The 24,861-nt window shown below is 44.1% G+C and overlaps 1 protein-coding gene across 4 annotated transcripts in view; it reads left to right on the top strand.

The window, feature by feature from the left end:
* The window catches only part of UTRN (utrophin), a 1,374,288-nt gene that overhangs the window by 314,068 nt on the left and 1,035,359 nt on the right, over positions 1–24,861 (top strand). For all 4 annotated transcript variants that reach the window (XM_069235249.1, XM_069235248.1, XM_069235247.1 and 1 more), the window contains exons 13-16: positions 8,573–8,692; positions 10,243–10,344; positions 12,009–12,116; positions 15,794–15,973. In XM_069235249.1, coding sequence (XP_069091350.1) covers positions 8,573–8,692; positions 10,243–10,344; positions 12,009–12,116; positions 15,794–15,973 — 510 coding nt within the window. The remainder of the gene's footprint in view (positions 1–8,572; positions 8,693–10,242; positions 10,345–12,008; positions 12,117–15,793; positions 15,974–24,861) is intronic.

Here is a 24,861-nt window from a genome sequence, read left to right as displayed (position 1 = left end):
ATTTCTGTAAGTGACGTAAGTTTGACACCTTGTCTGTTATTGGTCAGATATCAGTAATTTCCTAAGATTTATGTGCTAATCTTGCCAACTAGGATTTTTTTTTAAAACCTTTGTCCTAAGTCACTGAGAACTAATCTCAGTCACCGGTATGAATTTCTCTCAGCATTTCCCCATAGAAGTTGAGCGTTCTTTAAAGTGGCTTGCGTAGCAAATAAATCAGTCAATGTTGGGACACCAAGCAACCTGACTATTTCAGGAGGCTCTCACTATCTACAAATTGCTGACATCTATCTGGAATCCCCTATCTTCAGATAGGCTAAAACATTAAATCAAGCTTTTTAAGGGAGCGCTCCAGCATAATTCCAACCGTCTTGAGATGAGGACTAACACTTACTATATTTTAAAGAGAGAACACAAAAATATATGGTACAAATGGCAATTAGGCTAGTGATTAATCTTCAGCATGTTAGAAGCCTTAATTAAGTCTTCCTATAAAGTCTCATCTTTGTAAGTATCCAATTATATTCCACAAGCTATGTTTCCCTCTTCTCTCTTTCACACAGTGTAGTAGTTAACAGGTTGAGCTTATTTTTATCTTATTCTTCAGATGTTTTATCTCTTGAAGTTATCCATGCAACTCAGTCTTATGCATTGTTGCATCCTATCCCTGAGTTGTATTTTCTTGATAACTCTATTTCTATTGTTGGTCTCCACTATTAGCTCATGCTCCTGTGCAACACCTGTGCTGCCCAACCTTGTCTGGTTCATACTATCTAAAACTGTATAATAAATAAATACTGCTGCATCCTTCTGTTTCTCTTTGCCTTTCAGTAGGGAGGCCCAGCACAACATGTTCTATTTCTTGATTAAAATGCACTAGTCATAACGTTGGAGGACTTATTTATACTCCTTTACCATTCACGAAGTCGAAGTATAACATTCCAATATGATGATAGTGATAACACAAATCAATGATTGAATAAGTTGTAAAGTGATTTAACAGCTTTCCTGCTCTTGGCTTTATTAATATTTCTTATAATCATTGTTTAAAGGACAATTTAATTCAAAAGGAAGCAGAGAAAATGTCTCTCAGTTGTAGGTAGATATATGCCCAGGATTCCGCCATCCTGCCATCAGGTGGTGTTCAAGAGGGCCCGTCGAGGATCAGCCTTTTCACCAGCATAGCATAGCACAGAACACTCTAGCACCTTGTATTCGTTGCTCCACATCATACTCCAGTCCAGGTGTCCACATCAACATTATGCTGCACCTTGGTACTTTTACTTTCTCCTGCCTATAAACCTTACTGAGCCCATGTCCTAGATGTGGAGCTCTAATCAGTATCATTGTTCCTGTAGACATACTGACTCTCACATATATGCATTCTGAACTTTGCTCTTTCTAAACTCCAATATACATTAAATTCCTGGTTTTCCTTTTTCCTTTCTTGGGCATTCTAGCTTTCCTAGTATTCCCCATTCCAGGTCCAATTGCAGTCATTCCTTCATTGGTATTTATTATTCCCACGGCCTGGTTAATTGCTCAGAACTCTGTATTCCTGCACTTCTGCTCTTCACCAGTATTTACTACTGAGGTTCTGCATGTGCTGAAACTGTGTTGTTGCTAAAATTCCAGGCTTGCTCCTTAATTCTATGTGCCGTGATTTTCCTTATTACTTGTTTCCCAGTTCCTGTTTTACTGCTGTGTCTTAACTATTTCTGTTCCATGTTGTTAGTGCTGCTCTGTTCGTTTTACATACCAGTGTGTCTAGTTCTGTCTGCACACTTCCAGTCCTTGTTTGTATGTAGCCTTCTCACTTTGTGTTACAGTGTTCCTAGTTCCGCCTGCATACTTCTGTCCTTCCCTTCTTTGTGTGTAGAATTCCTATTCATGGCTGTGAGAGTTCTTATGTTTGTTTGTATAGTTTCAGTTCTGTCCCTGTTCTTAGGTTCCTGTCCTGCTCTTCCCCGTGCCCAGTTACTGTATACTTGTATGCCTACACTTGTGTTTGTGTTGAAATGTTGATTATTGTTACAGGGGGAGCCAGTGAGCTTCTGAGCCTTGCAAAGCTGTCAGGTTTTCAGTTTCCTCTTGTGTGACGCATCCATGCATTCAGGGTGCTTATGTGTGACATTTAAATGCCTTATGTGTGACGCTTTCAGACACACATTACCTCAAGTAAAAAAATAGGCAACTTTTCAAAAACAACTGTGTGCCACCATGACAGAGTTGCTTCTTTACATGTACATCATGTTCTAATATTCACATTCAGGAAGCTTACTAGTTTAAGGTTTTGGTACCAACAATAGTTAGCGTTTAGTGACTGGCTTGAATATATGACAGGCAATCGTGTACAATTATAAAAGTGTGTTTTACTTTATAGGAGTGGACAGATCATATGTTTAATGAATCATTATTCACATAATATTGTGCTGCACTGACTGCATCCAAAGTGCTGCTTTTACAGAACTGAGGGGCACAGGCAGGTCCAGTTGAAAGCCAGGCAGAACAGGGGCAGGCCGGGGTCATCGGACGGTACTGACATTATTGCAGGCTATGTCGGCCTGCCAGAACTCAGACTGGTCTCAGGACTGGATGCCATTGCCGTACTGAATGCTGTTCGGCTTCTCCTTTGCTGCCTACAAGTGATCAGAGAGAGAGAGAGACTACCTGCTGCCTCAGTGTGTGCATCTTGCTGCCAATTGCTAGTAAGAGTCTGGCATCTAGTGAGTCTTCCTTCCTTGAGGTGAGCCCAACGCTCCATTTTAAGTGTACTCAGGCTCCCTACTGGTGAAGACACATGTCACATGCCTGAAGGAGGCCGATGGATGCTGATAACTCCTCAACAACATCCTCCCTGTGAAGAAATAATGTGGGCGCTGGGCTGCTCAGAGAGAAGCTAATCATTCCGATTCCTGTGGCCCCCCCTGAGTTTGAAATCTATCCTGCGTAGGATCGTGCTCATGTTTTAATGTGTGATGATGGATCCATGCCTGCAGGCATTTATGAAACCAATAAGTAAACAAACAGCCGGACCCCCCAGGCAGTCATCTAGCAATGAGTCGCCACTCCTCAACTTGGACCAGTTCGTAAAAACCCAAGATATCAAATTTGCAAGATACCTTTACTGAGTCTGCTGCCTGCACACATAGTTGCATTTCTGGGGGGTAGTAAATTATGTGTGACAGGCAGAAGCATTAAAATGGGTTAGTCTAACCCCTGATGTGTGGTATTAGGCAGGACTGGGCTGAGTACCCAGAGACTCACTCAGCCCTCTTTTTCCACAAGAGCTACTTAGTCTCTTCCAAGGCACTGTGAGATTAATTCCTTCTTGACGTATTTTAAGATATTTCCCCTTTCAAAGAGATCACTTTCCAAAGGCCATACAAACTATAATTTATGATAGTTTGTGTGTTGGTCTTGTTCTTTGTACTTATTGCCTTCCTATTGTTTGTTGTAGAATATACGCTATGCATATCTATCTTGGACTTTGGAGGTAATACCCAGTTCATGAACCGTGTCCCGATCCTACTCTGTTCCAGCCAGCTCTAGTCTTCAGCTTTTGTCTTTTCACTCTCCATCCAGGCTAAAGTACTCTTTTGTGTATACCGACTCTTCCTCCAGGTTTGCCTTGTCTCACAGAGAGCAAGCTCTCCTTGCTAATTGGTCTAGTCTCAATCTCAGCAGGGTCGCTGATGAGCACAGTCTCTCTGTTTATACCCTAGGCTTGTCTTGTTTGTGTAGAAAACGGAAACCCTGAGTGAGGAGATGGCTTAAACTACTGTGCACCTGTCTGGTTAAGGAACAATTCAGATTTCTGATCTGATCTGTTTGACCTCTGCAATCTAATTCAAATTTCAAAAGCTTTATTTGGTTATAATAAACGCCATAAAAGCATCACATAGCATACAACAAATACACACAAAGATAAAAACGATCACTCATTTATTATCAATCAGTTATGATACATGGTGATCAAAAGGTCATACAAATGTGCAGAACTGCAGCCAATCCCATATAGAGTTCCTTGAACTCATAGCAGCTTTTAAAACACTAGCAACATTAAAAACAATATCAACAGTAAGCATTTGTAAAAACAAAAGGGCAGGTTGTGCTTGTTTAATATGTTGGCCCTTTAAAAGAGAAACTTTATAAACCTTCCTAGGAGTATCACAATATCTACAAAACACAACAAAATGTATGGTATCCTGCGGAACCACCTAAATCTGGTCTGCAGGCAACTTTCATAGTTAGAGGTAACAACGGTGAGATAAGGATCTATAGTTAAAGTAGTTTTCAACAGCAGATAGCCCTGTCTGAACACCTTCTGAAGAGCCGCAGACTGCCTCTCCAGTGTTCTTTGTGTTAAAAATGTTTCCGTAACCCAGCTACGGTCTGCTTTAACAGTCTTTTTTAATTGTTTTTGTTTTTTATAAATCTTTTTATTTGGTTTTCAACAGGTGCAAAGCATATCCAATTAAACATTACATCGTAGTATGTCTTCAAAGCACCCGAAATAGAGAAACATAACAAACAATCCCCTCCCTCCCCCCCCAACCATCCCCAGGCACATGAGCCCAATGGTACTTTGAGCGATCCCCAATTCCAGTCCCCCTTTGCCCACAATATATTCCTGAGGGCATTCAGAATTCCGTAACATATGTTCCTCTCATTGGCCCCTGGGTCAATACTCAACAAGCGGCTACAAATCTAAAGAGTAGTATGTCATCCATTCGCCCCACACCTTTTTAAACTTTCATGGGCAGCATCTATTTATATAGGTCACCTTCCCCCCATCATGAACCCATCCATTCCTGTCCTCCACGCCTCCACAGAGGGACACATCTCAGAGCCCCAGAGGCAGGCAATATCTGTCTTTGCCACCAGTCCAAGACCACAGAGCAGAAGCTTCCTTCGGGGCAAATGAATGTCGTTGGGTATTCCTAGTAGAATAAACTTGGGGTCAGGGGGGGATCTGGGCCGATACTACCCCTCCCATCTCCCATTATCTCATTCCAGTACTCCTGAATCACTTGGCTCTCCCAAAGTGTATGAGAGAAGGTTCCAGTGTTCCTTCGGCATCTAAGACAATTTGGATGCTGCGCCTTTCCCATCATATGTAAACGTCTGTCATAATATACCCTGTGGAGGATTTTGTATTGAATTAGCCTGATTCGTAACCGGATAGCCACCTCTCTTGGAAATATCAGCGTTGTCTCCCAGTCTGTGTCCTCCAGCTCCCCTAGTTCAACCTCCCACCGCCTCCGAAGTTTCAGAAGTGAATCCAGCATGTTATTATTATTGATAGTCTTACACATCAAAAACGTTGCTTTGGTGTCCAGGCCTTCCATCAATAATCTACCTTCTAGTGGGGGCATAGTCAGGTATTCCCTCTCCCGGGAGAGGCCCTGCCCTCCACGCATGGCTTAATCGTACGTAATGGAAAAATTGTGTCTTACTAAGCTCATATTCAACCCGGAGGGACGCAAAAGGCATGATATCACCCCCCTCCAACACACCACCCACCTTTGAGATACCAGTTTGGTCCCAACGCTCGAAACCTGTCAGCTTCCCAATTTCTGGCAGCCAGTCTCCCTCCCAGAGTGTTGTCTCCCCGGTGGGGCAGTGGTGCCATCCCATGAGCTTGGTGGCCCTAGTCCATGCCCTGAAGGCCACTCGGGGGGCCGGCAAAAGATGTCCACTCCCCCACCCTCATACAGGTAGTGTTTACAGGATTTCCTTTCCCACTGCAATCCCTCCAGGTGGAAGGTAGGATGATCTTCAGGTAGGAATAGCCAATCATTTACTTTAACCAGTTGCGCTGCCCAGTAATACGCCTCTGGATCTAGGAGGGACAGTCCTCCCACATAGTGGTTGTGCTGTAATGTCTTAAGGGTTATTCTCTGATGTTTCCCTCCCCACAAAAAGAGCCGCATATCTCGATCTATGGTCGTGAAAAGTCCCAAAGGGATCTGGTAATATGTGTTTTGTATAGCATAGAGGAGCCTCGGAAGTGGGATCATCTTAACCATGGCCACCCGCCCCATCAACATGAGAGGAAGAGTTCTCTACCTCTCCAGGTCAGCCCGGCATTCTCTCACTACTCTCCCCAAATTCTTGGCAAGACAAAGTTCTGCCCTGTGTGTCATATAAATCCCAAGATATTTGAATCCTTCCCTAGAGCTCCCCAGGTGTACTGGGAGGGACGGGAGCACTACGTGCTTTAACAGTCTTACCCGGACATGTAAACAAGTCACCCCTATCTAAATTCTGTAGCGAGACCTTAAGATACTTAATTCAGGGGGTATGTAAGGCAAAATCAAGGGATAAACAATCCTGCAAAACCAGTCTGTTTAAATGTGCTACTTTCGTCCAAATATATAAATAACATAAAAGGGGGCGGAGAGCTATAGTATCAGTAAGGTTATTTATACCTAGTTCTTCATGACCTATATAGGAGGGGGTGCTCTTGGGGACACAAAGGAAACACCTCAAAAATGTGTTTTGAACCACCTGAAGGGAATGATGCTTAATTAACCCCAGATATCGCTCCTATATGATACTTTAGAAATGTTTTTATCATGATAAACTTGTAAAAAGGTGCTTATTGGCTTCCTGCCTTGTCCGGAGGAAAACCTCCAGACTGCATCATTAGCTCTAGTAAAATTGGACAATTTACCAGTTAACAAAGGGCTCCAGCGTAGGTCAGCATGTAACATAACACCCAAATACAGGAAAGCTTTAAACCTCACAAGAATCTGTGATCCTATCTTGTGGGTTTGTGTCTTCATGTTTCTTGGACCAGTTACCATCACATGGGATTTGCTTATGTTAATACTGAAGACCAGCTCTTCCATAAAACTCACAAATGCATTTATGAGGGCTTGGGAATCCCTAGCAGTTTTGACCATAAGTAAGGCATTGTCCACATAAAGCAGGACTGGCAGGGGCCGGCCTTCTGCTTGTGGTCAATCTGTTTCCTCATCAATGAGAACTTGGTCTAATTTATTTATATACAAGCTGAACAGAAAGGGGGACGAAATACACCCATGCCTAACATCACACTGGTTTTAAAACTACATGTACAGTGGGAATCAGAAGTATATTTAACCATTACAACGGTATAGGCATGGAGATCTCGCAAAAAGTAAACTATGTTCTAGTCAACCCCCCTGTCAAGGATGATCCTGCAAAGTTTATCACGATTTACAGGGTCAAAAGCCAAGGTTAAATCCATGAAGGCCAGCTGAATGGATCCCTTAAGAGCCACTGTGTATTTATTCAGAATAAAATATAGATTAAAACACTGGTCAACGGTTGACCTTCCAGGCCTGAAAACATATCAGAGGTCTGATAGTATATTGTGATCTGTGGCCCAGGTTGATATTGTGTCCAATAGGATCCCACCCAGGACTCTAACAACAGAGTTGATCAGGGAGATGGGCTTTGTAGCACTGTGGATTATCCCTGTCCCCTTTTTTGAATACGGTGACAATAACTGAAGAAGCCCAGGAGGAGGGGGGTCCTTCCTTGACAGATGCATTCAAAAAATTTGTCAGGACTGGAACCCACATATCAGTAACACTCAGATAAAACTCAGGGGGTATCCCTCAGGTCATGGGGCCTTATTTTGAGACAAGCCTGAAATTCCCTTCTTTAACTCATCCACGGGGAATATAAGATGAGAGGACTCTACAAGTGGCAGCAAATCCACCAGGTTAGCTAAACCTTACCACCCATCATAAACCCTCTCAAAGTGGAAAAACCCGCCTGTCCGTGACAGTATGATGCACTAAAGACGAATCATCAGCTTTTACAAAATATGGCTGGTCGATGATATACCAGAACTTGGCACTGTTCTTAAAGCAGCTAGAATCGAGGAAACTATCCCATACAACATCCCTTTTCACATTTTTGCACCTTCTCACTTCAGCTTTATATTTGTTGTGCATTGTACCACCGAAATGGCATCTTTGGGAATTACCTTAAGGGCCCCTTGTGAGCACCCCTTATCTAACTATTTTGGGCCAACAGGTTCTCTGTTTGATCTCTGAGATCATTCTTGTTATGTTTGCAGTTTTTCACTTCCTCTGGAATGTATTAGAACTGCGGTAATTTAATTTTGCTCCACAGCAATTTCTAAAACTAAAAATAAGTAGAAATGTCCCTACCATCAGTAGTCACAGAATCCCTACTCCACTGACAGCAAAAAGGATTAGAACGCCTTGGAAATAAACAAAAATGTGTCCAAGTTTCCCAAGAATCTTGATATTCTTCTTTAGTATTTTATTGGTTGCATTATTCATAGTCATTCTGATTATAATGAGACTTTTGATAGTTACAATGTGCTACATATCTTTTGTTGTTTCTCGATTGATGAAATGTAAGATATTGATTGTGAACAGAAATTATGTAACTCTTAGCCCAGATTTGTTATTAGACACGTTGTGACCTCCAAGCTAATGAAGTATTGATTTGTTGTAATTTTAGTGCATCTGATCTTTTTTTTTAAGTACTTTTCTGGATTGGTGTACCTGTCATGCATAATAATAATGTCTTTGTTCTGAAACAGAGACTGCAGAATGATCTTGAAATGGAGCAAGTTAAGGTGAACTCTCTGACTCACATGGTGGTGATTGTTGATGAAACCAGTGGAGAGAGTGCAACGGCTGCTCTTGAACACCAGCTACAGGTTAGTGTGTTCTGAACATTTTCTGAAATTGGGGGCCTCTTTCTGATGCATACTATTATTTTTGGGGCGTTGAGGCACTTGTCCTTTGTTTGACATCAGCCAAAGTATATTTCAGAAAGTGATGCTCAATTCAAGATATGATCCACGTTCCTGAATGAATGTACCCACACAATGAGGTGGGAATTCACAAATGTAATTTCAGTTTGGTACATTTCAGGGAAAAAACATTTCAGGGTAATATTCGAGTTGAAAAGCATTTAATTTTTAACATATGATGTCGCTGTGATCATTGAAAACCCTCTTTAACACCTTGTTATACATGATAGTGAAACTGTAATGCAACAAGAGCATAATTGAAAACTTAACGTAAAAAAATCAAACCATCAAACAGATTGCTCCTTTGAAATGTGGGTGCTAAGTAATTGGCTTTACATGTAAGTGCATTGTTAAAATAATATAAAATAAAAAAAATCACTGTACGAAGGGAAAATGTAATACATATATATCTTAGGGTTTCTTAGAACTGAACATTAAATTTAGTATTTTCAGTCATTATAAATGGTGTTTTTTTTTGGTCAAATTTCACGTAAGAAAGTATGTTGCAAATCATCCTGATTAAAAGTAAAAGTACTAGTTGCAGGTACTTAAAAGAACAGAATGGCGGTCAGAGGCCATGAATAAGGAGGCATCAGAATTTAAAGAAAAATGTTTGCTATTTACTTTTCTCATGACTATGAAGTGGAACAAATGCTTTGGCCATTTGGTGTTCTGCAGCATCATGGAATCAAATTTAGGAGTTTCAGGAGAAGTAACATAACCTATAGGGGCACACTAAGTACACTTTCTACCTCAAAGGGCGGGTTGAGTACAGCAACCTGGTCCCCCTGCATCATAAATGGCACCTTTATAAGCCAAGACATGGGTTTTTATACGACATATGAAAGGTAGGAAACGAAAGAAAACAAACCTGAAAAATCTGCTATTTAGTCAAACTATACCATAGGTGTGCTTTTATAAGTAAGCTGGGAGGGCCTGGTGAGCTGCGGGGGAGGTAGTGATGTGATGGGAAAGCAACACATGGGGAAGAAGGTAAGAACAAGCATGCCCTCCTATGCTTAAAGAAAACTTTAGTTCCCTGATTGATGTGAGCCATGGAATGATACTGTTGTCTAATGAAAAGGATGATAAAGAAGCTATGAAAGAAGAGGAAGGAATCATTGAATAAAAAGCAAACAAATTAGACTGAGAATTAAGCCAACAAAGGATAAGCAACAGGGTGACCTAAAATGCGTGCAGTCTTGAGTATTGTTGTGCCCAATAGGTTTTCAACCAGTGTCTGTTGGCAAGACCATGAAAATATTGACATCTGTTGTGTACAAGAGGATGCTTCCTCTATGTAAATGATGGTTAGATGGCTAATAACAGTAGTTCTTTCCTGTGTGTGTGTGATGTTGACACCACACTGTATTTGGATATCATTGGGTTTATCTGTGCACATGTTAATTCAGTTTTGGTGGAGCTTGTTCATGTGTCTGTCCTCCAATTTTCAGAGACTTGGTGAGCGCTGGGCCGCAGTTTGCCGCTGGACAGAAGACCGCTGGAATAAATTGCAAGAAACTCACATTCTTTGGCAGCAGCTGTTAGAAGAACAAGTAAGAAACATTATGATATTCGTAGTCTTTAGTTCAAGAATTTCATCATACGTAATTGGTAGTCACTTGCTTCATTCTAAAGTGCTCTTTGAAGGGTGGGTTGTAATAGTCTGAATCCAGGCCTCCAGTAACATGATGCTAGTATGATCTACTTTGTCTCCCTGTCTAGCAGTGTGAAAGAGCAGATGGGTGTCATTGGTCAGTCAATCTCAGGACAAGCATTGTCCTAGAGAATTTTTAATGGCAAAGTATGCTCTCGCTAACATCAAACCTAGTGTTTATTCAGTTAACTCAATGTAAAGATAAAGCTTTTTCAGAGTAACTTTTACTCCAGACATTATGAAGTCATTTCTTATCAGGACTTGATTGGCCATATAGGGCCCTGTGAGAAGCTGTGGCAGTTTGGGAGTCTTGAGCACACTTAGGGTACGGTGGATGAAGGAGTCCCTGGCCCATCCACACCTGACACATGGCCTGAGGAATCAGGATACATTTTATTTCATGAAAATTCATGATTTGCTGCTTCAAGGAAATACTGTTCTTGGTAGCTTTGTAGCAACCCACAGCCTGGCAACATGTTGCCTTATTTCAGTTACCCTTTCTGGCCCCTACAGAAATATATTTGTCTGCATCATTTGATTCTCATGACTGCCCGCTTTATATGCAGAAGGAACCACTGTACTGGTCCAATTCACATCCTAATCCCTGGCATAGATAGGCCAAGAAGCAAGTTTGTTATGCACAACCTTTTTCAGAATATTGGTTGTAACACTGATGTAACCCATGCATAGCTTCTAAGGGGCTTCAGAGATGCTTCTTACAAAGATATACTTCTTTCGTGTTATGTTACCCCCTCTGCCCCTCTCCATCCTATTTCGTGCACAGCAAAGTTTTTATCTGCATTGGACAAGTGGCCTTTATGTCCAGTATCTGCCAAATATAGTGGGCAGATATAGAAGCTAGTGCTTGGAACACAGAATTACCTTCATAGCAGCCCATAGTCCAGTGCATAAGGATTCACAAAATTATTTTTAAATTCTTTGTCTGCATGGTTACGTGATTAATGAGGCAAAAGTTTGTGTTCTGCATTGTTTTTTATGCATCGGACGCAACCTGTGAAGTCATCAGCTAAGCAACAGTGTATTCTCCTTTTTCAAATTGAGTGCTACCATATCTATGTGTTTCTGAAAATGTACTTCACTTATACCAGCAGCAGTATACGAAAATTGGGGCAGAAAGCTAAAATAGCCTGCAAGCTGTCGCTTCTGTTTTAGAGGAAAGTGTTCATTGCTGGATCTGAAAAAAAATGTACACAGACCCTTTTCAACTTTTGTCAAAAATAGCTGAAGGACATTACTCAGCAGTATCCTGAGATAATTCCTATATCAATGTTATACTTAAAAATATTTTAAGATCAGGCTGTATAAACAGTTTGCAGTGGAAAATCTGATAAATATTTTTCTCAGGTTTACTTTAAATACACTAGCCGGAGAGTTTCCAGTATAAACATAAATGCTCCTTTGCACGCATCCTGTGGATTTTCATATTTTCAAAGCTCCCTTTGGCATTTAAAAGTTGTATTACGAGAGAAAAGGAGTTACTTTACTGTGGTACAAGGTGGAAAGCAAACCTTCATTGAATTCCTTTTTAATTTCTTGTTGCAGTGCTTGTTCAAAGTCTGGCTAACTGAGAAGGAAGAATCACTGAATAAAGTCCAGAAAGCCAACTTTAAAGACCAGAACGAGCTGAGCGTAAACGTTCGAAGACTTGCGGTTAGTATTGACATGAACTCCATGCTTCTGGGGAGGGTGAGGAGAAATGTCAGCTGTGGACTGTCCTTTCTGACACTTTACAAAACCTCAGGGTTTACCACACCTGGCAAGGCTCTCTAGCAAATGCTAGTGATTCTAATGACTACATAGTCCAATGCCTTTACCTTATGATGTTGGACCATTACTTGGTCCAACTGACCTCTAACTCTCAAACTTAAATTTTATGATAATTTCATGAACATATGCTAAAATAACTCTTCTGTGTTTTTTTAAAGGGACCTTGAGTGCATTCTTTAAGTAAACCCCTCTTTTTGTCAGGACTCAAAACTAAGGGTCTGATATAGAGTTTCACAAACGGGTTACTCTATCACATACTTGATTGACGTCCTGTCTGCCTTATTACACATGCCATAGGATATAACATACATGTAATAAGATGGATAGGATATCTGTCACATCTAAATCAGGCCCTAAACCATTAGTGCGGGGGAAGGGGCCATTTGGATGAGCAGAGGCAATGCTTTCACAAACAAAATACTTGCACATCCATTGGATGTGAAGGAAGCGCAAATTGAACAATATTATTAATGCCAAAAAGCTTAGTATTTTAGTTACTAGAGACTTTAGTTCATAGATGTGTATTGGCAGACATACAGAGGTAGAAGTCTAGATGCAGGGCATCATAAACTACTATTGGTTGTGTAAAGGCAATTTAGTTTATTGAGAGTAGGAATTAGAACGAAAGTGAATGTTGTATTGCACATTTCCACAAGATAAAACATTTTTTTAGCAGGTTAAGAAGTGAATGGAAACCTAGGTTTGAGTGAGTAATATCAGACTTCTGAAGTTACTGCTAGCTGCATCCCACAAAACAATGCCCTGTTCCAAATCATCTCCACACCTTCCAAGCATTAACAAGTGCACATACACACCATGGGAAATAAATCCTCATCAACTATGCACATTCTACACATTGTTACATTCATCAAGGATACATACATGTATCCAAGACACTTCAACTGCCATCCCTACACCCCTCTTCCCATTAGACTGTTACATTTGCACTGTCGCCAAACCCCAATTGTGCAGACCTTAGTTATTTCTACATTGGCAAGTGTAGTCCAGTTCATAAGATGTGTAGCTGTGCTTTTTTGAATATTCAAATGATGGTATTATGAACTTCCAGAAGGCAAGTAAGCAGAGTTACAATGGTAAATGTAAAATGCAAATCCATATTGTAGTTTGCAAGTAAAGTACAAGTGCAGCACTAGACCACAGTTATTTTACCAACACGCAGGGAAGATGAAAAGACAAACCAATGAAGTCACAGTGAACATAAAAACCTGTTATTGAAAAGCACAGAGTACATGAAAATAAAAAGCATAAAACAAAATAAACTTGTTTACTTCAATAGTACACTCAATTGTATCCTATTTTGCTCACCTGAGTATATCAAACAATTTTAAATACCCAGAGTATAACACTTTCTAATTTTGTTCAGAGCACCCTCTAAGATACAACCAACAATAGTATTGTTTTGTTCTTGCAATGTGTCTAAAAAGCTGTATCCGATTAATTTGTTGGCAGGGGTCCTTTGTGATCCTCAGCTCACTTTGTATGCAAGGGTGAAATAAATCTCTAATATGCTATTGTTCATTAAACCAGTTCTTAGCGTGGTTGCTGGGCAGGTGGTATGACACTATAATAGGGGAGCAATGTCCCTTCAGCATGTAATATGCCTGATGTTGAACAGCAATGTCCAAGTAACCTGCATTGCAGATGTTCTCTTGCATATGTTACATTGTGTATTATTGACTGAAGAACACAAAATGATCAAGTAATAACACAGACAGTGACACAAATAATCACTCCTGCCACCTCATTCAAGCATATCAAAAGCATCTTTGATCCCACATGACCCAGCTAGTTCAGGCCATCAGACATGATAGACTCCAACCATTCCTGTCCAGAAACCCATCTCCGTGACACATGCTAACAACGTTTTTGTTAGGATTGGGATTACTGCATTGCCAAACAATACAATATGGAATTAATAAAGATGTCCAACCCCAAACAGCAGAAATGCTGAGAGAAAACTATGCAACCTCAAACAGTTTCATCATGCTGCTTCTTCTATTTGTCTTTTGCAGTTTATTGTCAGTATGAGGTTGTAACTCATGCTGGTCCCAGCTGAGGCATGGCTAATGGACAAGTAAACCATTAGTAAATTACCAAATTCCAGAATAGGATAACTTCCTGGAAAAACCACAACATCTTGTAATGCTAGCCAATACAGTTAGAGTACAATTCAAAACACCCAGTTTCATTTTACTGCCACAATTTGAAATTGTTTCTACCAATCTGTTGATCTGAAAAAAACACAAACTGCTTTCATTTACTATATTTGATTTGCTTTTACAAACTAACTAAAAGGCAAGAAGAATTATCCAGGACCAGTCATGCAGTGAAGTATTCAAAACAGTGTAAGGAAATATTGTAAGGAAATATTGAAGATGATGGAGCAGACTGCCTTTTGGAATCCATTATTTATACTAGAAAATAGTAGCTTTTGACAATTGTAGGAAGATACCTACAAAGGAAAGCCCATGGAATGATATTCTTTTTCATTAGACAAAAGTAAGATGAAGGTTTCACAGGAGTACAATCAGCAGTTACACAGTTTTACGTTGCTCTTTCGAGAAAGAGTTCCAGCCAGACCTGAGTGATGCAAAACGTCAGCTGAGTACATGTGCGATATACATATCACTGCATGGTTTGCTTTGAGTCAATGCTCCATCTAATTGACTGCTATTTTGTAATGCTACCTACCTTGGCACTTGGGTTTCATCAGGTCTTAGTAAATGGGAAAATTCTTCTGAACATTTTCTGAGGACCTTGTATCTATTTTAAATGGTTGGATTGTTGACAGCATATTTTAAATATGTAGGAGGTTTCACATTTCTCCTAATGCTTATATTTAACTGTATCCTCCACACATCCTGTTTGTGTCTAGCAGGACCTTGTGGTTAGTGTATGCAAAGGTCTTTTATTAGTCTGGTGCTTACAGTTTGCCAACATGCTAAAAAAACAGGCTTTGTGTGACAAACAAATGCACTTGTGGGCTTTGTGTGTATTTAAAGGCAGGTTGGAACTTGTTTTATTGTGCAGAAATAGTAAAAGGGAGCACCAATTTGATTTCATATTCGTCCAACTCACAGTTGACTGTGTAGCTTCGTGTTAATTGAAAGAGCACCTTTTCACAAACTGTAATGTACAGAGTAATTTGTGAAACATCTTCACTTCTTCTGTCTTTGGCCATCTACATATGATGTGCTTATGGCACCAAGATGAAGTTAGTTTATACATTTTCTGCCAGAAAAAAAACATTTTGAGTTGCTATTCTTTTTCTTACCTTAGGAAGAGAAGTATGGACCCATAAACAATGCTAAGATGCCCTTTTGTCTTTACTGAATTCCACAGTACATTGACACCGCCACAAAGCTTCATCCTCATTTTATCAGCGAATACATCTTTAACATGGTAGTTTTTTTTTCTTGTAACATACTTTCTATTCTGTCATACATCCCAGATGTTGGAGGCCAGTACACATTTCTTAGTTTTTTTATTCAAATGTATCTTTCCATCTTGTGAGTTCATCTTAATTGTTTTTCTATTAGATTTTGAAAGAAGACATGGGAATGAAACGTCAAAACTTAGACCAGCTACGTGAGCTTGGGCAAGATGTGTCTCAACTCCTGAACAATAACAATGCCTCAAGGAAGATAAATAGTAATATGGAGGAACTCACCCAGAGGTGGGACAGTTTGGTACAGAAGTTGGAAGACTACTCATGTAAGGTAATGAGCTTAAGGATTTATTTACCTCCTAAGGGAAAGACTTTAAAGTCTAGGTGCTCTTTGACTCTTTCCAGTGTTTTAAACACATACTTTGTAAGGCGGTTTAACACCCTTTGTGAAAGTGGTTTGGTGACTTTGGAGAAGACAGACATCAGCTGTGGTCCACAAACCACTTGCTACTCTTCAATCTTTTTTTTTTTTTTTTTTAAAGAAAAGTAATAGTCCCTTTAAAAAAACAGAACAAATGTCTTCAGTTTGGCAATCCAAGCAATAATGTGGTGGGCTGCTGTTCCTTGCAGGTCACATCACTGTGTTTTATCCAATCACAATGGGTTGCAAATAGCAACCTGTTCATTAATATTCATTGTGCAGGTCATTCTGCCACCTTTTTTCGATGCAACCTGATAGTGCATTGACCACTTAGCAAAATCAGAGGTAGGTCCCTAAATGTCAGGGTGCAATTTGTGACACCTTTTTACGATCTCTCTTAGTACTTCTTACAGAAAATAATACAAAGTTTTATAGTAGATGGTTTTAGGAAAATCTAAGAAGGTATATTTTGAGGCTGGGATTCATATGTTAGTTTGTTTTCCCATCCAATTAAAGCAGGGTCTAGCTATGTTTGCTTAAGAGATTCAGAAAAACAACTAGAGGAGTTCCTCTATATGAAAGAAGTGAGTAATGAGGGAAAGAGGTTTGATACACCTGTTTGCAGGAGTTCTCACACGTGAGACGTAGTGCCCTCACACCCCTTTTTTAACCCTGCCAGAGGGACCTTAACATTAAAAAGTCACTCTGGTACCCCCTAGACAGTTTTAACACCCCACTTTCCTTTTGACTTCCACTTTTTCATCAACCTAACCAGGAACACAACCTCGCACATCCTATCTTACCATCATTGCAGGATTACTAAAAAGATCTCCACCAAAACGCCCTTTGTCCAGGGCCATCCAGCATTGCATCGTCGGCTGGACGAGGAGCATGGCACCCTTTTGAGTGTGTGAGGGCACTACATATCAAGTGTAAGGACGCCCTCAACAGGACTATCCCACCACTTTCCCTCTTTACTTGCTTCTTTCATATGCAGGAACAGCAGCTCCAGTTATTTTTCTGTTGATGTCCGGGAGCATAGGTGCTGGACCTTCATTGGCCAGCCATCCCTCCAAATATATATATGTGTTTTGAAGAACTTCTTCACAAATTTTGCCGGTGGTGCCATCATCTGTAAAATGCCTCATAATGAATAGCTCTTTATTTTGTGATGTATTGCATTATTGCCAAAGGCAGTCTGCATTTTCTCAGAGTGAAATGAGTGCAATAGAAAAAATGTTCAAACTTTAGGCCCAGCTCTTATGACATGATGACAGCCAAAAAGCAAACATCTTCTATAGATAAGTGAATCATTTATCTGATAGAGACCTCTAGTTTCAGATCCTTACCTTAGAATTTCCCCCAGGCGTCAGACTGGATCCGGAGATTTTTATTCAAGCAATACGCTTGCGCGACAGTAGGTAGCGTCGGTCGACTCTGTTGGCGTCGTAGTCACCATGATGATGTCAGGAGTAGTATATAGACGCCACCCTCGCGCAGTGACGTCAGTTCTTTTCTTTCCGCGTCACATGCTGATCCGGAGAAGAGCTACCCTGGTCTCTTTTTGACTGACTAAGACCGCTTTGTCGAGTTTTTGTGAGAACTTTGGTGCATCGAGGATCCCCGAAGACCAATTTTCAAGCCATGCGAGGACTGTCATTGTACGATGTCTGTGACGGATCCTCATTGGGTTTGTCTGTGGTGTCTCATCCGCGACCCCGATACGGCGTCTTCGGGCCCAAGGGGTTCGGATGAGGGGCCTTCGGGTTCTGTGCCGGCGGCTTCGGCCACTGAGGTCACTTCCAGATCTGCACGTGGATCCGCACCCGCGCCGGTCGCAACCTTGAGACCCTCCATGGCGCTGGGTCGATTGTCGGCGCTCCCGACGTCGGTAGTGGCCACTATCAACATCAACCTGATTCTTATCCCTGACGACTCGGAGTTGGAGCGGCTTCGGCCGACGTCGCCTTTGACTTCGATTGGGCCTATTCACCCCAGGTCGGATTCTGACCCTTTTTCTTAAGGGTACGAATATGGGAAGGCATTGGTGGGGTCCCTGGACCCTTATGAATACCAGGATGACGCTTCTATGTACTGAGCTCAGGAATTGGGCTTCGCCAGTGGTCTGGATACTTCTCATGACGTTGGCATGCTGTCTCCTACCGTGGCTACGGCGGAGGGAGCGACTTATGGTATGGTGGTCAGTAGGGCAGCTGAGGTCCTTGGTCTTGAGCTTACCATTGTTGAGGTCAGGTCTAATCTCCTGATGGAGGTGCTTCAGCCTGGGGCTTCTACTTCAGAACCCCTTTTGCCGCTTAATGAAGCCCTCACAGATGTTCTTTTAGGTACCTTGTCCAAACCCAACACAGGGGCTCCTGTGAAGAGGACTATCACACACTGCCATTGGCCCGCGCCGAATGACCCTAAATTCATGTCCCAGCACCCCACGCCTGAGAGTCTTGTTATCCAGGCTTCCTCTTCTTCAGGTGCATTCCCTTCTGCACCCCCAGACAGGGAATCCAAAAGGATGGAACAGTTTGGCAAGAAGTTATTTTCTTCCTCCAGTCTTGCGCTGCGGTCTGTGAACACCGCATGCCTTTTGGGCCGCTATTTCCACTCTTTGTGGGATATGGTTGTGCAAGTCCTGCCACAGATACAGGATGAGGCTTGTGTTATCGTCTCCCAAGCAGTGAACGATGGGAGAGATGCAGCAAAGTTCACGATCCGTTGTGGGCTGGACACGACCGACTCTCTGGGCAGATCGGTTGCTACGACAGTGGCCTTACAGCGCCACGCTTGGTTGCGTCCTTCTGGTTTTTTTGGGGATGTCCAACAGTCACTCATGGACATGCCCTTAGATGGCTCACGTTTCTTTGGAGACAAAGCAGACTCAGCCTTGGAGAAATTCTAGGATCCCCGGGCTACGGCTCGGTCCCTTGGTCTTTCCTCTGCCCCTCGCCCCCCACAGTCTGCTTTTCACCCCTTTTGTGGCCACGGAAGAGGCTCCCTGTCGGGTCCTCCACCCAGCCACCGTGCCACCCATGCTGTTCAGCCTCTACATGGCCGGGAACGCGGAATCCCACGTGGCCGTGGGACAGGGCACCAGAGGTCTGCCTAGTCACCCTCTGCCCCCGCTGCAGCCTCCAAACCCTCCTAGTCCGTCCCCTCACTCCCGTCCAGTTTGTGGCAGGATTTGCCATCACCTGCCCCACTAGGAGAAATCACCACGAACAGGTGGGTTTTGCAGATAGTTCGAAAGGCCTTCTCCCTCCCTTTCAAATCTGCTCCACCAACCACGCCTCCATCCTTCAGTCACCTTCCAGGGGATCATTTGGCGCTTCTCCGCCAGGAAGTCGCAGCTCTTTTGGCCAAGGGAGCTATAGATAAAGGTCCCTGTGCCCGAAGTAGGTTGTGGTTGTTATTCCTGCTACTTTCTGATACCAAAAAAGGACAAGGGCTTACATCCCATCCTAGACCTTCGGGACCTAAAGTACTTCCTCAAGAAGGAGAAATTCAAAATGCTCTCCCTGGCTCAGGTTCTGTCTGCCTTGGACCCAAGAGACTGGATGGTAGCGTTGGACTTGAAGGACACTTACTTCCACATCCCCATCCTGCCTGCCCACAGACGTTACCTATGATTCATGATAGGTCACGAGCACTTTCAGTTTACTGTGCTCCCCTTTGGCCTTGTCAGCGCCCCTCGGGTGTTCACAAAAGTGATGGCGGTGGTTGCAGCTCATCTGCGCAGGTTAGGGGTCTCAGTCTTCCCCTACCTCGAAGACTGGCTGTTGAAGGCAGTCTCGCCCCAGAAAGTCTTCTAGCACCTTCAGACTACGGTGAACCTCCTGCATATGCTGGGGTTCACTGTAAATGTGCTAAAGTCACACCTGACTCCCCCTCAGACGTTCTCTTTCATCAGAGCTGTTTTGGACACAGCGCAGTTTCAGGCTTATCCTCCCGAAAGGCGAGTCCAAGACATCCAGGCTAGGATTCCGATCTTTCGGCCTCGGTCTTGGGTTTCGGTGAGACTGACTCTGAGGATGCTGGGCCTCATGGCCTCCTGCATCCTGCTAGTAACACATGCCAGATGGCATATGCGGGCTCTGCAATGGGACCTGAAGTTCCAGTGGGCATAGCATCAGGGGAATCTCTCCGACATGGTCCAGATCTCAGAGGGGACTGCGACAGACCTGCAGTGGTGGCCTTCGAGTCCGCATTTGGTCCACAGCAGATCCCACTCTCTTCCCCAACCAGATGTCTCTATAGTGACAGATGTGTCACTTCTGGGTTGGGGCGGCCACATGGGAGAAACGGAGATCAGAACCCTGGTCTCTGGCGGAGTCTGGGCTCCATATCAGTCTTCTGGAGCTCCGTGAGATCAGGCTTGCGTTGAAAGCATTCCTTCCCTCTCTAGAAGGGAAAGTGGTGCAGTTGTTCACGGACGATACTACCGCCATGTGGTACTGCAACAAACAGGGCGGAATAGGGTCCTGGACCCTTTGTCAGGAGGCACTACACCTCTGGACATGGCTGGAACATCAGGGCATTACCTTGATGGTTCAACATCTGCCGGGTTCCCTCAACGCCAGAGCGGACGAACTCAGCCGTCGATGCACAGCCGATCACGAATGGCGTCTCAAGGTCTCTTTCAGGAGTGGGGAGAGTCTTGGTTAGATCTGTTTGCCTCCGCAGAGAATGCGCAATGCCAGATGTTTTGCATGTTGGAGTTTCCAAGGTGGCACTTGCTCGCAGGCGCTTTTCGTCTCGAGTGGCATTCCGGCCTCCTTCACGCCTTTCCACCTATACCTCTTCTGCCCAGAGATCTCAAGAAAATCAGGAACGACCGGGCCCAAGTCATCTTGGTGGCTCCGGACTGGGCACGGAGAGTATGGTATCCAGATCTATTGAGCATGTCCATCGATGCTCCACTCAGACTGCCTCTTCAGGCGGATCCTCTGTCGCAGCAACAGGGTACGGTTCTTCACCCGAACCTGTCCAACCTCCGCCTTCATGCGTGGAGATTGAGCCGCGACAGTTGGCAGTTTTTGCACTTCCACCCGAAGTCTGCGATGTTATCTTGGCAGCCAGGCGTCCATCAACCAAAACTGTACACGCCTGTCGTTGGAATAAATTTGTAGCATGGTGTACTAACAAATCTGTTGATCCCCTTTCTGTCCCTCTATCTGAGGTTCTTCTGTTCATTCTTTCTTTGGCCCAGCAGGGCTCTGCTTTTGGCACCCTTAAAGGGTATTTATCTGCCATTTCGGCTTTTCTTAGGCTACCTGATCAGCCCTCACTCTTCAAATCTCCTATTGTGAGTAGATTCCTAAAAGGACTCACCAAGTATTTCCTCCCACTCCATTTATCATGCCTCAGTGGGACCTCAATCTTGTACTTACTTATTTGATGTGTACTCCCTTTGAGCCAATGCATAATTGTCCCTTGTGGCTCCTCACCTTCAAAACTGTCTTTCTTTTTGCATTCACCTCTGTTCACAGGGTGAGTCTGCTCGCAGGGTGAGTGAGCTTCAAGCCCTTTCCTCAACACCTCCATACTTGTCTGTGCACCCTGACAAATTAGTGTTGCGCACTAAGGCTTCCTTCCTTCCTAAGGTGGTTACACCCTTTCATGTAGGCCAGTCCATCACTCCCACATCCTTCCCATGAGGAGGAGAGACTCCACCGTCTGGACCCAAAAATAGCGTTGGCGTTTTACCTCAGTCTTACTAAAGATTTCCGGGTGGACGATCAACTCTATGTTGGGTATGTGGATGCGAAAAAAGACAAGCCGGTGCAAAAGCGTACCATCTCTCGATGGATGCTTCTTTGCATCAAAATGTGCTATGCTTTGGCCAAGAAGCATTCTCCTGAGGGCTTGCGTGCTCATTCCACCAGAGCAACTACTGCTTCCAGTGCGTTAGCACACGGAGTTCCTGTCCTGGATATCTGCCAGGCAACTACGTGGGCGTCCCTGCACACGTTTGCTAAACACTACTGTGTGGACAGTCAGGTCCGTCAGGATGGCTACTTTGGTCGTCCGGTCCTGCAGGACTTCCTAGTATGATCTTGGTTCGCAGCCCACCACCGAGGATGGCATTGCTTGGGCATCTGTTCGGTAAGGAATCTGCAACTAGAAGTCTCTATCAGATGTACAAGTTACTTACCTTCTGTAATGAAATATCTGCTAGAGACATTATCTAGTTGCAGATTCCTTACCGCCCACCCATCCTCCCCGCTTGTGAAATGATTTCGAGGGACAGGGATTCCCCCTTTCAGGTCCTTAGCTCTGGCGCACCAATCTCAGTGTTCTTAGCGGCTCTGCGCTTTGGCGTGGAAAGTCGTTAAGAGAAACTGACATCACTGCGTGAGGGCGGCGTCTATATATTACTCCCGACATCATCACGGTGACTATGACGCCAACATGGAGTCGACCGATGCTACCTACCAACGCGCAAGGGTATTGCTCGAAGAAAAATCTCCAGATCCAGTCTGACGCCTTGGGGAAATTCTACGGTAAGGAATCTGCAACTAGAATATGTCTACCAGATATGTCATTACCGAAGGTAAGTAACTTGTACTTCGCTTCACTGAGGAGGAAAGTTCGGTTTCATGAATGTGGCATTCCATATGCATCAAGAAAGAGAAAACTGTACAGAAAAAGTGTTGCATCTCTGACCTCTTGGTCAGCGTCGGCTGCCCTACCCAGCTCCTGTGGCTGCCACCTCTGCCTTTGCTGGAATGAACTAATGTTCTCCTGATTCTCAGTTTGAGACCCTCCTCCACTCAGTCTCGTCCCTGCGCCTCATCCCTGGTGGTTTAGTGGCCATCACAAGTAAGTATTTCCTTTTTCTTTTTCTTTCTCTCTGTCACTCTTGCTTTTTCTACCTTTTTTCTATCATCCCTCCTTTTTCTCTTTCCCTTTTTGCTTTCTCCCCTTTTTCCTCTGCCCCCCATTCCTACCGCAAAGCACCTTACCTGCCCTCCCAGCTGACCGCTCTCCCACTCCCCCTTGCCTTCTTAATGGCGTCTGCACTGCTGGTGCACCATAGGCAAGCCTATCGGCGCTCGTCGGCACCTGGACTGCGCCCAGCACCAGGAACCCTGGATCTCTGTTAAACCACGCACTAGACTGCCTCCATTACCACTCCGAGACCCTCCTCCGCCTCAACACTGGACGTCTTAACAACTGCAGCACCATCTCCCCCAAGGCCACCCACGGACCTTTCACCTGCAGGAACTGCTACTTCAGCGCCAGCCTCAACAAACTGAAGGTACTCTCTGAACACAAAGATACCAACAACCTCCGCAACCCCATCAACTGCCTGCTCCTGAACATCCGCTCCCTCCACAAACACGCCACCGAACTCTGGGATCTGATTGACTCCACCTGACTGGACATCGCCCTTCTTACTGAGACCCTGACCAACCCCACCTCAGGTCCAGACATCCCGACGGTTACAGCATTCTAAGGAGGGACCGGCCCTCCCATCCAGGCAGAGGACTCGACATCATACCAAGTCTTCACTATGTGTCAAGGCCCAGAAGAACATTGCACCACCATTAAACATCTTCACTTCCTGGTCAACCACAACTCCTCCATCTGTGATATCCTGGTGTACAGGCCACCCGGCCCTGGCCAGCTTTCCGTAGACGTCGTAGCCATCGCTGCCCCCCAGGCCCTGGTGTCATTCGACTACCTTGTCCTCGGCGACCTGAATTTCCACCTCGAGGACCGCACCGACCAAAACACCACCGCTCTACTCGACAGCCTCACCACCCTCTGCCTCAGACAGCTGGTCTCCACACCCAAACACATCGCAGGACACACTGGACCCCATCTTCACCTCAAGCAACCGGATCACCATCAAGACCATCTCCACCCCAGACTGGACTGACCACTGCTGCATACACTTCACAACCACCGCACCCAGCAGTCGCACCCGCACCTCCATGATCTCCCACAGGAAATGCAACAAAATCACTGACGAGCAACTCGCCTCATTGCTTGCCAAATCCCTCCCTCACCCCGCTGATGACGCCAACACAGCAGCGCGCAATCTCAACGCATGGATCGCCGAATGCGCCAAAACTCTAGCCCCTCTCAAGCTGACATCGGCCAAACGCGTACCTAAGAAAGCCAGCTGGTTCAACACCGAACTCCAAGAATCAAAGCGTACCAACAGACGTTTAGAGAAAAAATGGAGAAAGCGAAGACCTCTCCTCATTCAGAGCTGCAACCGCCACCCACCGACGAAAAATCAAGAATGCAAGGAAGGACGCACTACGGAAGCGCATCAACTCCTCCGCACACAACTCTTCTCAGTCATCAACAAGCTCACAGATCCCCCTTCTGAAGCCACCAGCATCCACCCGTCACAGGACCTCTGCAACAAAATCACCTCCTTTTTCCACCACAAGATCGAGGACATCTACAACAGCTTCCTTCTGGACAATCCTGGCACCGGAACCTGTGACTGACCCACCTCCCCAGAACCCACCCAGACCATCCACAGCTGGTCCACGCTCACCACAGAAGAAACAGTCAACATCATGAAGAGCACCCACTCCGGAGCCCCCTCCCCTCACCACATATACATCAGAGCCAGCGCGTCCATCTCCCCGAGCTCCGTAACGTAATCAACTGCTCCATCAGCACGGGCACCTTCCCCGAAGACTGGAAACACGCCGAAATAGGCCCTCTCCTGAAGAAACCTTCGGCCGACTCATCAGAACTAAAAAATAAATAAAAATCTGGCCCATCTTGCTGCTACCCTACCCCGTCAAAGTACTGGAGAAAGC

This window comes from Pleurodeles waltl, chromosome 5 (assembly GCF_031143425.1).
Source record: "Pleurodeles waltl isolate 20211129_DDA chromosome 5, aPleWal1.hap1.20221129, whole genome shotgun sequence".
NCBI lineage: Eukaryota > Metazoa > Chordata > Amphibia > Caudata > Salamandridae > Pleurodeles > Pleurodeles waltl.
Note: the sequence above shows the minus strand (reverse complement) of the source record. Positions and strands in the feature narration are given on the sequence as shown.